Source organism: Mytilus trossulus, chromosome 7 (genome assembly GCF_036588685.1).
Source record: "Mytilus trossulus isolate FHL-02 chromosome 7, PNRI_Mtr1.1.1.hap1, whole genome shotgun sequence".
Classification (NCBI taxonomy): domain Eukaryota; kingdom Metazoa; phylum Mollusca; class Bivalvia; order Mytilida; family Mytilidae; genus Mytilus; species Mytilus trossulus.
Genome location: NC_086379.1, coordinates 31,614,179 through 31,627,686, shown reverse-complemented (window position 1 = coordinate 31,627,686; position 13,508 = coordinate 31,614,179). Strand labels below are relative to the sequence as shown.

At 32.9% G+C, this 13,508-nt stretch overlaps 1 protein-coding gene across 3 annotated transcripts in view; it reads right to left on the bottom strand.

Moving 5' to 3' along the window:
• Window positions 1-9,808: 9,808 nt before the first annotated feature.
• Window positions 9,809-13,508, bottom strand: part of LOC134724935 (dual specificity mitogen-activated protein kinase kinase 6-like) — a 28,547-nt gene continuing 24,847 nt past the window's right edge. For all 3 annotated transcript variants that reach the window (XM_063588319.1, XM_063588318.1, XM_063588320.1), the window contains exon 9: window positions 9,809-13,077. In XM_063588319.1, the coding sequence (XP_063444389.1) occupies window positions 12,927-13,077 (151 nt within the window). In that variant the 3' untranslated portion in view covers window positions 9,809-12,926. The remainder of the gene's footprint in view (window positions 13,078-13,508) is intronic.

Below are 13,508 nucleotides of genomic sequence, written 5' to 3'. Positions count from 1 at the left end.
GGGGTCATTTTGCATCAGCATAGTGTATTGGACAAAAGCAAAAATTATATGAATTCAAACCATATAACCAATTCTAAGTTCATTGACTACTGTTAATCTGTGTTAGAAACCTAATGTGTGTCAAATATTGAATTACACCCCAAAATCAGACCTGTATCAAGTTTGAGTATTGTCTCCATTTTTGCCCCCACTGTTCAGGGGTTGACCTCTGCGGTCTTTTCCAGCTGTGCTCAGCAAAGCAATTTATTTTGCATGGAAATGATGAACACTAGAATGATGTTGATTTTTTCTTTTTCATCAGTTCATAATAGGAGTGTGCAAAACTTTCAGACATTCTCTATATCTCATTGTTGGAGTTGTCCAAACCCTTAAAAGAGGGACGAAAGATACCAAAGGGACAGTCAAACTCATAAATCTAAAACAAACTGACAACGCCATGGCTAAAAATGAAAAAGACAAACAGAAAAACAATAGTAAACCTGACACAACATAGAAAACTAAAGAATAAACAACACGAACCCCACCAAAAACTAGGGGTGGTCTCGGGTGCTCCGGAAGGGTAAGCAGATCCTGCTCCACATGTGGCACCTGTCGTGTTGCTTATGTGATGACAAATCCGGTAAATAGTCTAATACGATAGGTCAAATTCATGAAAGGGAAGGGGAATGTAGTTATGACGTAAGAAACATATCCGATATCACTTGTGAAACGGTTATTCCATAACGGTCAACCAACTCGTGATGGCGTCCGTAAAATTTATGAAGGGATGATTTCAACTTCACCATTTGGAACTCTTGGTTTAATAGCTTCCTTGTGAGCAGTAACCCTCTATCAAGAAAATCATGATAGGAAATGCAAGCACGGGAATATCGTATCAATTGGGAGATATATACCCCGTATGCAGGTGCTGCTGGAATGTTGCTACTTAGAAATGGAAAGTTCACAATTGGAAAGCTGAAATCATCTCTTTTGTCGTAAAGTTTTGTCTTCAACCGACCCTCATTGTCAATTTCTAGATGTAAGTCAAGATATGAAGCCGACTTAACTGTATCTATAGTATCCTTTATCTCCAATTCGATGGGATAGATGCGTTAGTCACCAAATTTTGAATTGTTTAGTGAAAGAATGTCATCTATATAGCGGAAAGTAGAGTTAAAGGATATTGCTAACTTCTTATCTTTCTTCCTAAGAAGTTCCTGCATGAAGTCAGCCTCATAATAATAAAGAAACAAGTCAGCAAGTAGAGGGGCACAGTTTGTTCCCATTGGGATGCTGACAGTCTGTTGAAAACCGTCCTCCGAACGTAACAAATATGTTGTCAATCAAGAAATCAAGCATCTTGATAATATCGGTTTCAGTGATTTTTTTGTTTGAATCAGAGTGATTCTTTACAAAGTAGGATTTATCCCTCCCTAAGACAAGATACTTGTATCTACATTGGCCATTCTTTTTTATGAAGCAAAGTAATACCAACTCTTTTAATTTGTCTTTTAGTTTGGAATGTGGAATACTTGCGTAAAGAGTAGAAAAGTCAAATGTTTTAATACTGTTACAAGATGAAAGAGAGTTAGATTGTATAATATGTACTCTAAAAGATCTTTGGAATTTTTAAGTATCCACATCTGATTCACGCCACCTCTAGAATAGGCAGTTTCACAATAACTTTGAAGCCCGTCTTTGATTGCTGATAAAATAGATGTTAATAATTTAGAAAGGGGTTTCGTGGAGCACTTGGAAGACCCAGCAATACACCGGTAATAACGTGGCCAGCAGGATTAAATGTGAATTGGGAACTAGCACTAGTGCAATCTGGAGGTTTAGACTTGAAGTCGTCAATATCGAGATCCTACAAAACGCGTTTCTAATTGAAAATTTTAGTTGCAATAGGTTTGATATAGGTATAAGAAATTATTGGTACAGACTGGTCTTTGAAATAAGAAGGTATTTTCGATTGAACTAATTTATGATGAAGGATATTGCCTAGGTTGAAGCCATCGAGACCTTTGTTGGCAAAGGAAAGATTTAGAAAAGATCTTTTCTATTTTTCATCTTTTCCAATGCGAACTGGCTTGAAAAGTCTGTGACTTGCAATATCCGAAATTATAGCTTGAAGTTTGTATTGGTTTGAATGAGGGTTTGTAACAGTGGATTCCAAACATAAATTGAACAGAGAATGAAGTTTTGAAAGGGGTAATGAATAAAGTTTCGTGCGAATGTGATGAATACAGTTTTTGTATGAATGGCAGCAAGTCATTAATAGAGACATCATGTTGAGAGGGTGATGTATAATGACGATGACCATGACTGCGTCTACGTCGAGGAGTCGAGTTGAAAATATTCATCAAATTCACCGAGTTACACAAAGGACTAGAGAATGAAGTTTTGAAAGGGGTAATGAATAAAGTTTCGTGCGAATGTGATGAATACCTAACGGTTTTTGTATGAATGGCAGCAAGTCATTAATAGATAAATGTCCTCAGTATCTCATGCAGGGAGAGGGGAAAATTGCCAGATGTCCTCTGTTTCTCATTGTAGGATGCACAAAACCTTGATATGTCTTTTGTACATTGATGGAATGAGCAAAACCTTTAAATGTCTTTTGTATCTCAAAACAGGATTTGGCAAACCTTCATATGACCTGTGTTTCTCATTATCAAAATAAGCACAACCTGAAAATGTCTTTTGTACCTCAAAATGGGATTTGGCAAACCTTTAGATAACTCTGTTTCTCATTGTTAAAAAAAGCCAAAACCTTTATATGTATTTTGTATCTCAAAACGGGATTGGGCAAACCTCCAGATGTCCTCTGTTTCTCATTGTAGAATAAGCAAAACCTTTAAATGTCTTCTGTATTTCAAAATGGGATTGGGCAAACCTTCAGATGTACTCTGTTTCTCATTGTTGGAATGAGCAAAACCTTTAAATGTCTTTTGTATCTCAAATTGGAGTGGATAAACCTTCAGATGTCTTCTGTTCTAATTGTGGGAAATACAAAACAGTTAAGATATCCTATATATCTCATCCAGGTAATTGGCAAATCCTTAAGATGTCCTTTGTATCTCATGTTAGGTGTGGAAAGACACTTAAGATGTCTTCAGTATCTCATGTTAGGAGTGGACAGAAATTTTAGATGTCCTCTGTATCTCATGTTAGGAGTGAACAGAAACTTAATATGTCCTCATTATCTCATGTGAGGAATGGACAGAAATTTTAGATGTCCTCTGTATCTCATGTTAGGAGTGAACAGAAACTTAATATGTCCTCTGTATCTCATGTTAGGAATGGACAGACATTTTATATGTCCTCTGTATCTCATGTTAGGAGTGAATAGAAACTTAATATGTCCTCTGTATCTCGTGTTAGGAATGGAAAGACATTTTAGATATCTTCTGTATCTCATGTTAGGAGTGAACAGAAACTTAATATGTATTTCTGTATTGTGGATTCATTATTATTTGTTTGTAACCAATTTTTGTGAATTCGTTGGTATAAGTTACCAAAAATATAAAACGTTCAATAAAAGAAAATTTTCTATAGGCGTGTATGCAAATATTGTTTAAACCAAGAAATTAAATCTCCACAAACATATAAGTTTTCCTCTATTCCCGAAAATTGGATCCCACGAAAATAAATAAATCATTTTGAAGTTGGCAAACCTAAGATGTTCTATGCATCTGTTATGCGAGTGATCAAAACCCGAAAATATCTTCTGTTCTCTAAATGGGAATTGGCAAACCTTAAGATGTCCTGTGTACTATACATTCATTACTAATTGTTAGGTCCCAATTTTCGTTGAATTCGTAGATATGGGTTAACCACATATTTGAATGTTCAACGAATTACAAATTATATATATGCTGGTCAGAGGCGGATTTAAAGGGGGGGGGGCTCTTTTGGGGAAAAAAATAATTGCATATATAGTGAGTCACTGAAGCGTGACTGAAGGTTAGTCAGTGGACCCCATTTATAAAAAATCCTGGATCCGCCACTGCTGGTATGCAGACTCTGTCAAATCCAATACACACACGCAATGTAACTTTTCATCAATTCACAAAAATTAACTAACAAAATAAACTGTTCCAAATTATTTCAACATGTTGGGTGGTAGGCAAAACATTAAGATGTCCTCTGTTTCTAATTATGGGATTGAGCAAACCCTAAAATGTCTTCTGTATCTTAAAGAAGGGCTGGACAAACCTTCATGTGTCCTCTGTTGCTCAATATGGGATGCACAAAGAAATTAAGACATCCAATGTACATCATTAAAGAAGTTTGCATTATAATAAGATGTCACATGTATCTCATGTTTGGATTGGATAGAAGCTTAAGGTGGTACCTAACACTACAGGGAGATAACTCTGTAAAGTAAGCTAAACGTTTAACTACGGTAAAAGGAATATTAAGCTTCTCAGTGATCAAAATTTGTGTTTGTCAAACTGCTGTATAACCAGTATATTTTTTCTGACAAAACGGTTGGTTCAAAATTTTTGAAATTTTTATATTTTTGTTTAAGGGTCAAAGTAAATACTATGACAAAATTTTATGAAAATTGAAAGAGCAAAATTAATTTTATTGAAAGTGTTGGGTACCACCTTAAGATGTTATCTGTATCTCATTGTGGGAGCAATGAAAAACCTTAAAATGTTATCTGTACCTAAATGGGAGTTAGTAAACCTCAAGATGTCCTGCATATATCTGATTGTTGAAGCAGGCAAAACCATAAAATGTTCTCGGTATCTAATTCTAAGAGTGGACAAAACATTAAGATGTCTCTGTATCGCATGGTTAGATTGGACAAATTTTTACAATTTCTTCTGTATCTCATTGAATCAGTCATTGAGGGAATGATTTAAACCTGAAGTTGTCCTCTTTGTCTCAATGTGGGAGTTGGTTATTCAAACCCTTAAGATATTCTCTGTCTCATTGTGGGATTGAACAAATTCTTAGGATGTCGTCTGTTTCTCTTTATGGGAGATCGATACAGTATGGCGTTTGCTGATTGTAGGGTATACGATTACATGTAGCTGCTTTAAAAATAAAACAATTTTAACTTGGGTGGAAATAACATCAGTGCCAACATATTACATCTTCTTATTTTTATAAAGTGGAAAAAGAACGGTTGACTTGAATATAAGAAAAATATTATTGTTCGTGTAATAGCCTGAGTATAATTTCCCGCAAACCTAATGTTTTATATAAATAAAAGGATGTGGTATCGCTGACAATAAGACAACTTTCGATAAGAGACAAAAATGACAAATTAACAACTTTAGGTAATCGTACAGCCTTCAACAGGGACAAAACCCATTCCACATTGTCAGCTATAAGGCCCAAAATGACAAAGCTAAAACAACTTAAATCGAGAAAAAAAAACTAACAGCATTATACTTAAACAAAGGCAGGAGAAACGGTAAAAACTTGATTTCAATCTTTACGGCGGGTTCAAAGAGACGGATTTTCAAAGCAGATTTAACCACTGTCAAAATCAAGACGGAATTAAACCCGCTGTTTTAGGGTGTTTAAGAGCGAAATTATTAAATGGAAGAGAAATTAACTTATCATTATCTAAATCTTAGCACCCAGATAGGTAAATCTTCCTAGAAATAGCTGATGGTAGAAGTAGATAACCCTCTGTCTTAAAACAAGTTGACCAGGAAGTCCGCTAGCGGCTGTACAGAGAGTTGGTAAATTTAATCTTTCTTCTCGTTCGTGACAGCTACTCGTGATAAATCCTGCCTTCTTATTTAGAAAGACTCATTTGATCTACTATTTTAATTTTCTATAGACTAACCACGAGGAAATATTAGCTTCTTAAGATTGAGAAGACTAATCTTGCTCTTGAACTGAGAAGGAAAATTGTGTCTTACTTGTAGAACAAAGGCAAAGAAGATTTGAAAACAAGGCTTTAGTGTGCTAATAAGAATGGTCATCCATTGTTCTGCTCAAATATTCCACAGAACTGCCGACAAAAATCTGACAAGAAAAGGCGTTAGCAGATATTCCCTATCATGATATACACATGGCGTCTACTCCGATGATCCGATACAGGTGACACAAAAATTTTGAGTTTGTAGTTTGTCAACATGAGGATGTGCCAACTGAACGGTTATTGTCAGAAAAAAACTGGTTAGAGAAGTTTCAATTCTGTATTCAATGGAGTCCTGGAAAGAGTATTTGCTAACACTTTGAGTTTGAAACTTTCCCTGGAACATGACGAACTACAATCCTTGTATGAAGAGTATTGCAAAGAATAAAAATGAAAAAAAAAAACAAAAAAACAAAAAAACAAAAAAACAAAAAAAAACTTCTCTTGTTAAAAGGAATAGCTCGTTACAAGGGGTCCTCGTTGGTTTCGCAAATAAGCAAATACCATGGTGTTGTCCGATGCTATAATCAGATACTAGTATTTGTTCTGCAAAAAAGACTAGGAAAATAAGGTTATTTATAGTGAGAATCAGATTTAACCTTTTCCAAGATAGGAGAAACCACAGATACAGCAACAGTTTGATCACTACATTTTTCGTGTTGTGTGCGATTTTAATCGGGGTAAAAGCTGTTAGATCACTGAGTCGTCCAGATAAGAATGAATCCGAATAGCTTGCGAATGAAGATGAGTTATATTCGCGATAGCTACCTTTATAAATTTGGTAAAGGCTAGGGGTACAGTTGACAGGCCAAAAGGACCAACTCTGAATTGGAAAACCATATTTAAAAAAAACAAAACATCCCAGGACGAATGAATTTTTGAATGTATGGCAAACAGGAACATGAAAATAAGTTTCCGTTAGATCCATGGATGTGGTCTACATATCGGGCTGAATTGGAGCTCTTAATGACATATTGGTCTAAATCTTGAAGTGGGGAATAATCATTTTAGAATTGAGGACAGACAAGTCGACAGAAGTAGAAACTTTTAAGTTTTTGAACATTGGGAGGGAAATAGAAGAATGATGAGGTTGTTTTCTGAAGTGTAGAAGCAATCCCCGCGAGATACTGACAAAACCCAACAATCTTGGGTAATATAATACCTGTCTTTATTTTAGGAAATTAGTTAACTTCCCTTAGTTACTGCTATTTGAGAATGGGGAGTTTTGTAGCAAATCTCTGAATTGGGTTCTGACAGCAACGTACGATGGGGCAACTTCCTGGGAAGAAGGATTTGCCCTCTGGTCACGTCTTTTGAAACTGACCGGTTGATATAAAGGGACTGGACACTTTTGTTACTCTTACAATATTCACCTTCCCTCTTTTCTCTTTACAAGTAAAAGACGTGTCTCATGCAGTAGAAAAATTACCTCGTTAGGACTTATTACCAGAGAGAAATGTTCACACTAACTGCAGCTGGGGTTTAACTAAAGTGCGTCTGAGCCTTGTTATCTGGCACTCCGAAAACCTCATCATTTAAAGGAGACTTAGAGCATCATGGAGACTATCTGATATTTTCTTTAATAAGATGCAGTTTGCTATAGAAATGTATATTCATAAACTGAGAGGCACATAAAGCTTTGCTACCCTGTAAAGAAGAAGGTTGGACCTCCGGTGGAAGTGATGAGTTCTTTATACAAGGGGAACTGTGGGTAAAAATGTTTAGCAGTGGATACATCATGAGAAGCATTTCTAATTAGATTTTCTTTTTAAGACCACAAATTGGCACAATGACGCAGAAAGATGCATTCCATCGGAAGATTTGAAATAATAGAAGATGATAAAGTCTTGTCACAAACAGGTAACAAATTACCGAAGTAGAAAAATATCACATAATCAATAGAAAGGAACTGCTAAGTAAATGAGGCCACAGCAAAACCACTTTGGAAAGTTGAGGTTGAGACGGAAAAGGGTACCTTGTTTACATCTTTTATAATAGTGTACACAGAATCTCTATGATCCTGCAAAGTATCCTCAAAATCAGGAACCTTACTGCAATTGAAAGAAAAATGACCGATTTCAGAAGAAGGGAATAACAGAAGGTTGTGAAACATTCTGAGAGTCCTGAACTGTAATTGGTAGAATAACCTTCTTCCTGACTACATTGGGCTACTGAAAAGTTCTTTCACATCATTGAAATCATAGCCACTTCCATAATAATAATCTAGACTTATTGGCGTTTTCCTCTGAAGTACAAAGGCCGTTAGAAAGAGACGTCAATTCAGATGTAAATAGGCTGACGAAAATCATCTTGAATACTCTTGAACCCATCTAGAGGGGTCAGTCAGTAACCGAGTTCATAACAGAAGAGGAATTTATTGGAGCAGGTACAGACACACTGTAACTTGAATACATTGCTACACGAGAAGCAAATCTTGATAGACTAGAAGTAACAGACTGAGGACTAACAACCAGGGGTATAACTGGTCCATAATTACTAGTATCACAAAAAAATCAGAACCTGGTAAAGCCTGACTAGGTAAACTCCAACCTGTAAATATAAAGCATTTAAGGGATGGTGCATTGTCGGAAATTAAAAAAGAAGATCCAAAGGAACATGCCATGCCTTGTTTTTCGTTGGATGATATAGTTTCATTGGGGTAGTCCACCTGTCAGACTTGCGCAGATGGACCAACTCAGAATGTATAATGGTAGCATACTTATTGATATAAAATCATGCAGTCAAAACAAGATGACCACCAAGACTGTTATAATAGAATAATAAACAAGACTTCATACACTGAAATGTATCTATCTTCATTGATTATTATATTCATCAGTCTTTGAAATCAGTTTCACAACCAGTGTTACAAAAACTGAAATTTGATAATTGAACCATGTTAATGAGATCAAGGACAGAAGCAAATGCCATATGGCTATTAAAACATTACAATCATTCCATACAACAAATACAGCAGCCGTATATCTTATATTTAAAAAAAGCGCTGACCTAATCATGTAAACTTGACATTTATCTCAGACCCATAAAAATGATGCCAGTTCATGTGAACCCTGTCTGATAGACATTCACATCATGCAATAATACTATGTACCAAATAGTTTTCTATTAAAAAATATTAGCAGGAAAATCACATGACTAAAGCTATAAATTTTGAAGCAGTGATGAACCTTAAAATAAGGTCCTGTCCATATCCACTCTGTGTTTTTGTTAGATATATTTCGATTTGTATCCATCTGTTGAGTTAAGCCTTTTTCCAGCTTATTTTTATGGTTTGTTCTTTTGTTGTACTGTAACACAACTATTCTAGGTTAGACATAAAAACATCAACCCTGCACAAGTCAGGAGACTAAGTCACAGTTTGTTGTTGGTTCACGTCCATCCTTTTATAGCAGACGAAACAGTGTCTTTCTCTGAATAGTTGCTAATTATTTCTAAAATCTAGTTCATTTGAACTTTGGTGGATAGTTGTCTCATTGGCAATCATACCACATCTCCTTACTTTTTTATAAAAACTATTGAGTCCAACATCTGACATCTGTATACATGATATGAAGCACTGTAAACCCAGAAATAGGTTTTTATTAACGCAAATAATGCGACTAGGTGAGTATTGCAATCATAAGAACTCGCATTCTGATCTCTTAAACAAATATATCTGTATGACAAATTTCCTGAAATCTCAGTAATTAATCTCTTAATAAAAAATGCAATATCTTTTAATTAAAAGTATCAGGAACTTCTATCTTTTTTATTAAAGCTAATAGTTTAGCTGCTGCCAATTGGATAAGTAAACCTATATCTAGCATTCTTTTGTCTTTTGGAGAAAAGAATAAGAAAGAATAATATTATATCCCATGATGTTCTTGGCTATATTTGATGGGGGATTACAATAGCCTAGGCAACATAATATTAACACTAACATTATCTCTGTTCATTATTTTTATTTATTCTTTAATATAGTGAATTCCTTTTATACAAATAAATGGTTTGCTCAAATATCAACAACATATATCAACGTATGGGAGTATAAAATATAACCATGCTCCAGATCACAAGCTTCTTCTCCTGAGATATGAGCACAATAAATAACAATCATCGCTCCCTCTCACTCATAACAATAACATCTCTCTCACTCACCCCTATAGTGAATCAAACCCTATCGTGGTCACAATAAATAAACAATCGACTCACAAGGAATCTTATAATAATATGAATGGTTATTTACAAGAAATTTAAAAAATGATATTACAATTAAAATGAAATAAACAAAATTTGTCATGACCAAAACTAAAAGTCTTTCTTAAACTACATATTAATTTTAACATTTGACAATATTTCATTACATGTTATTCAATTTAAATAAAGCATAATTAATATTTGATATTAAATACATATGCAATACTTTGAAATGTCAGATGCAGACATTTCCATAAATCCAAGTTTTATGCAAAATGAACATATAATTTTATATAATTTTTCATTTTTTTTGGCAAACAAAGACATCAATAATGAATATGAATCTTATTTTTTTTTAACTAACTGCTTAAATATTTGGTATGTCAATATGTCAATGAATTAGAAGGAAAAAATATTAACTGATGTATTACAGACAACTTTAATTTCTATTCAATAAATGAACTAAACAAGAGCATCTGCAAAGAATTAAACACAATTCAGTCACTCTGTTGACTGTGCTGTAGTAATGATTTCAGGTGAATACTTTTATGAAACAAATAAAGATGGATTTCTTTCTATACATAGCCCTAAAAATTCAGAAACAATCAGGAATGTTTATAACATACCATGAATAATCTCTGGAAGAAATGTATCAATAACTGGGAGTATGCCAGTGGATCTACATTTTTGTTTCTAATTAAAGGGAAATATCAATATAATAAATCAGTCATACTTTCAGAAAGAAACTGTTTTCCTGTTTCAAAACCACTATGATTTAAAAAGGTAAAATATTTATGAAATAGTTTATGATGATTGGTTTTAATATTCACACAAATATTTGCAAATAATCAATCTAAATTAATATTTTTTTGTTTTTAACTTGATGACATCATTTTGTATGAATGTAACTCTTCAAAAACATGAATGAATAAAATACAAATAAAATATTAGACTTTGTGAAATGACAATTTAGTGCTTAATATAAAATATACCAAACCTAAAACTTATCAAAGTGTAAACAGAATCTCTTCATTTATCTTGCATGCTAAAAGTGTGTTTTATGTTTTTGTTTTTTTAGCTTTGTATGTTAATTTGCATTAACATATTGCTTTAAAAATGTCAGGTTGCTTTATAAAATAGGAACTACAATGTATTTCATGCAATGTAATTTTTCTCTTTGCATATAAAATATTACATTAAAACCATATCTACAAAATCTATACAAAAATTTACTCTTATCAACATTAAAATATTTTAAAATTTAGATATGAATTGTAAACTAGAGGCTCCAAAGAGTATATATCGGTCATCTACAATCTCTGCCTATACTTTTACAATGGTTCTATTCCACCCATACATCTATATAAGTGTTTTGGCTTCACTTCATTTTCTTTTCAGAATTGAATTACAAAAAATGAAATACATTGACAGTTCTTATCAAAATTGAGTTTCCAATTAAGCAATATAGGGTATAGTGCACACTCTATTACTTTGTATAAACTTCAATTTTCATTTTCTATAATTAGATCCTTCCAAAATGCTGTAAATAAGAACCCTATTTTAGTTAAATCTTGACAAAGACTGTATTAAGTTTCAAACAAATAAAATCTATAAAAAATTGGCAGACAGCAAATGACCAACAGCAAATGATAGCAAAAACTCACAAGGCCTTCTGCTTAATGAGCTTAAAGTATTTAAAAACATTACTAAAATAAAAAAACGTATTTTGGTGCTGTCTTCCAACAATATCTCATTTTATCATGATTTCTTAAATATCTAAAACACGAAAACAACAGTATAGAAAATATTGACCTTCTTAAATATATTAATTATAAATAATCATACCAAACACATTTCATTATCACAGTTGAAACTTAATATTTATTTTATACTGGTCACCAAAAGTAACAATGGGAGGTAACCAGTATTCTTCAAATCCTAATTGCTCTCAGTTTAAAAAAAAAGGTATGTAATACCAGTACAAATAATATGAATACTTCTGTAACAACATATTAATAGCTCTTACTCTAAAAATGAAAAAAAAAACAAAAACTGAAAAGTTATCGTCAGATTCTTTAAACGCATTCACAAGATCAACTTTCATATTTTAGAAATAATTGTAACTTGTGAACCTTATATAAGTCTCATCTGTAAAGTTCTTGGCAAGTTTAGAAGTAGATTAATGCACAATGATATGAAAACTTCTGAACTTTTTAAGTTATATTTACAATCAGCTGAACAAAATAGAATTTCAAAATTTCATTCTCAATAACCCATATTCTTCATTTCTTTGATTTTTTAACACTTTTTATTCATTTATGTTATCTAATCACATTGTAAATAAATATATCAATATGATTTATTCTATATATATTATATCTGACAATTCAATAATAGCAAAATGCTTTTCTCAAAAATTGGCTGTCAAATAAATAAACAAATATGCATAACATAACTGTTATTAACAAAGTTTAAATCATTTACATGGCAGTTTTAACTTGATTTCTACTCTTCTTCAACCATTTAAAAAAAAACGGTTATCAGTTTCTCAGCCACACACTCTTGTAATTAAAAAATAAAAGCTGTTATCTCAGCAGTTTTTAAAATTGATAAAAGTATGGAATAAAGAATGCTTCATTATATAGAAGTAAACAAATTTAGTGCTTTTAACGACCAAAATACCATTTTTGACAGGAAGACTTATCATCTTTCATTGCATACATAAAATATATATAAAAATAGGTAGAAAAGATATTTTTAAAGCACTGAATGAAAAACTATTAATGGTGATGATATCTTCCTTCCATCCATCTCTTTCTCCAGGCTTCATGCACACGCCACAAAAGTCTAAACACAGTTTTCATTAACTTGGTTGTTCATTTAAATCCCCATATTTTTCAAACACTCCTTCTACATATTTAGTTATATCAAAGTCTGTGGTTTCACCCTTTTTAACAAATGGGTGTTCTAACAGTTCAGTATAATTGGCCCTTTGCTGTACATCTTTATGTAAACTGCAAAGACAAAAAATCACATCATATAAAGTTTTCACACATATTAATTTAACTAGTTGTAAATACATTTATAAAAAGCTAATATTCTTTTTTCTTACTTTTATAACTCATATGGCTATTGAAACTTGGAGGTTGACAGTTTAAAATAGATTTTAAGTTCATTCATGTTCCCTCAACCTACGACTAACTATTAGGTTTCCTAGGTTTCAGTAGTCCAAATAATGAAGGCTATTCTTAATTTTTGCTTTGAAGGCGTCAAAAAATTAAGATATAATAGTCTTTCAAGATGCCATAATTATTGGGACTAAGGTTTCAGATGCAGTTTGAGCCAAATTAAAATTTCAAGAAATTCAGAAAAAAATGGCAATTTTGGAGTAGTAGAAATCCTTTCTATCTGGCCCATGCAGTACAGAGTGTTGTAGTTGTAAGAT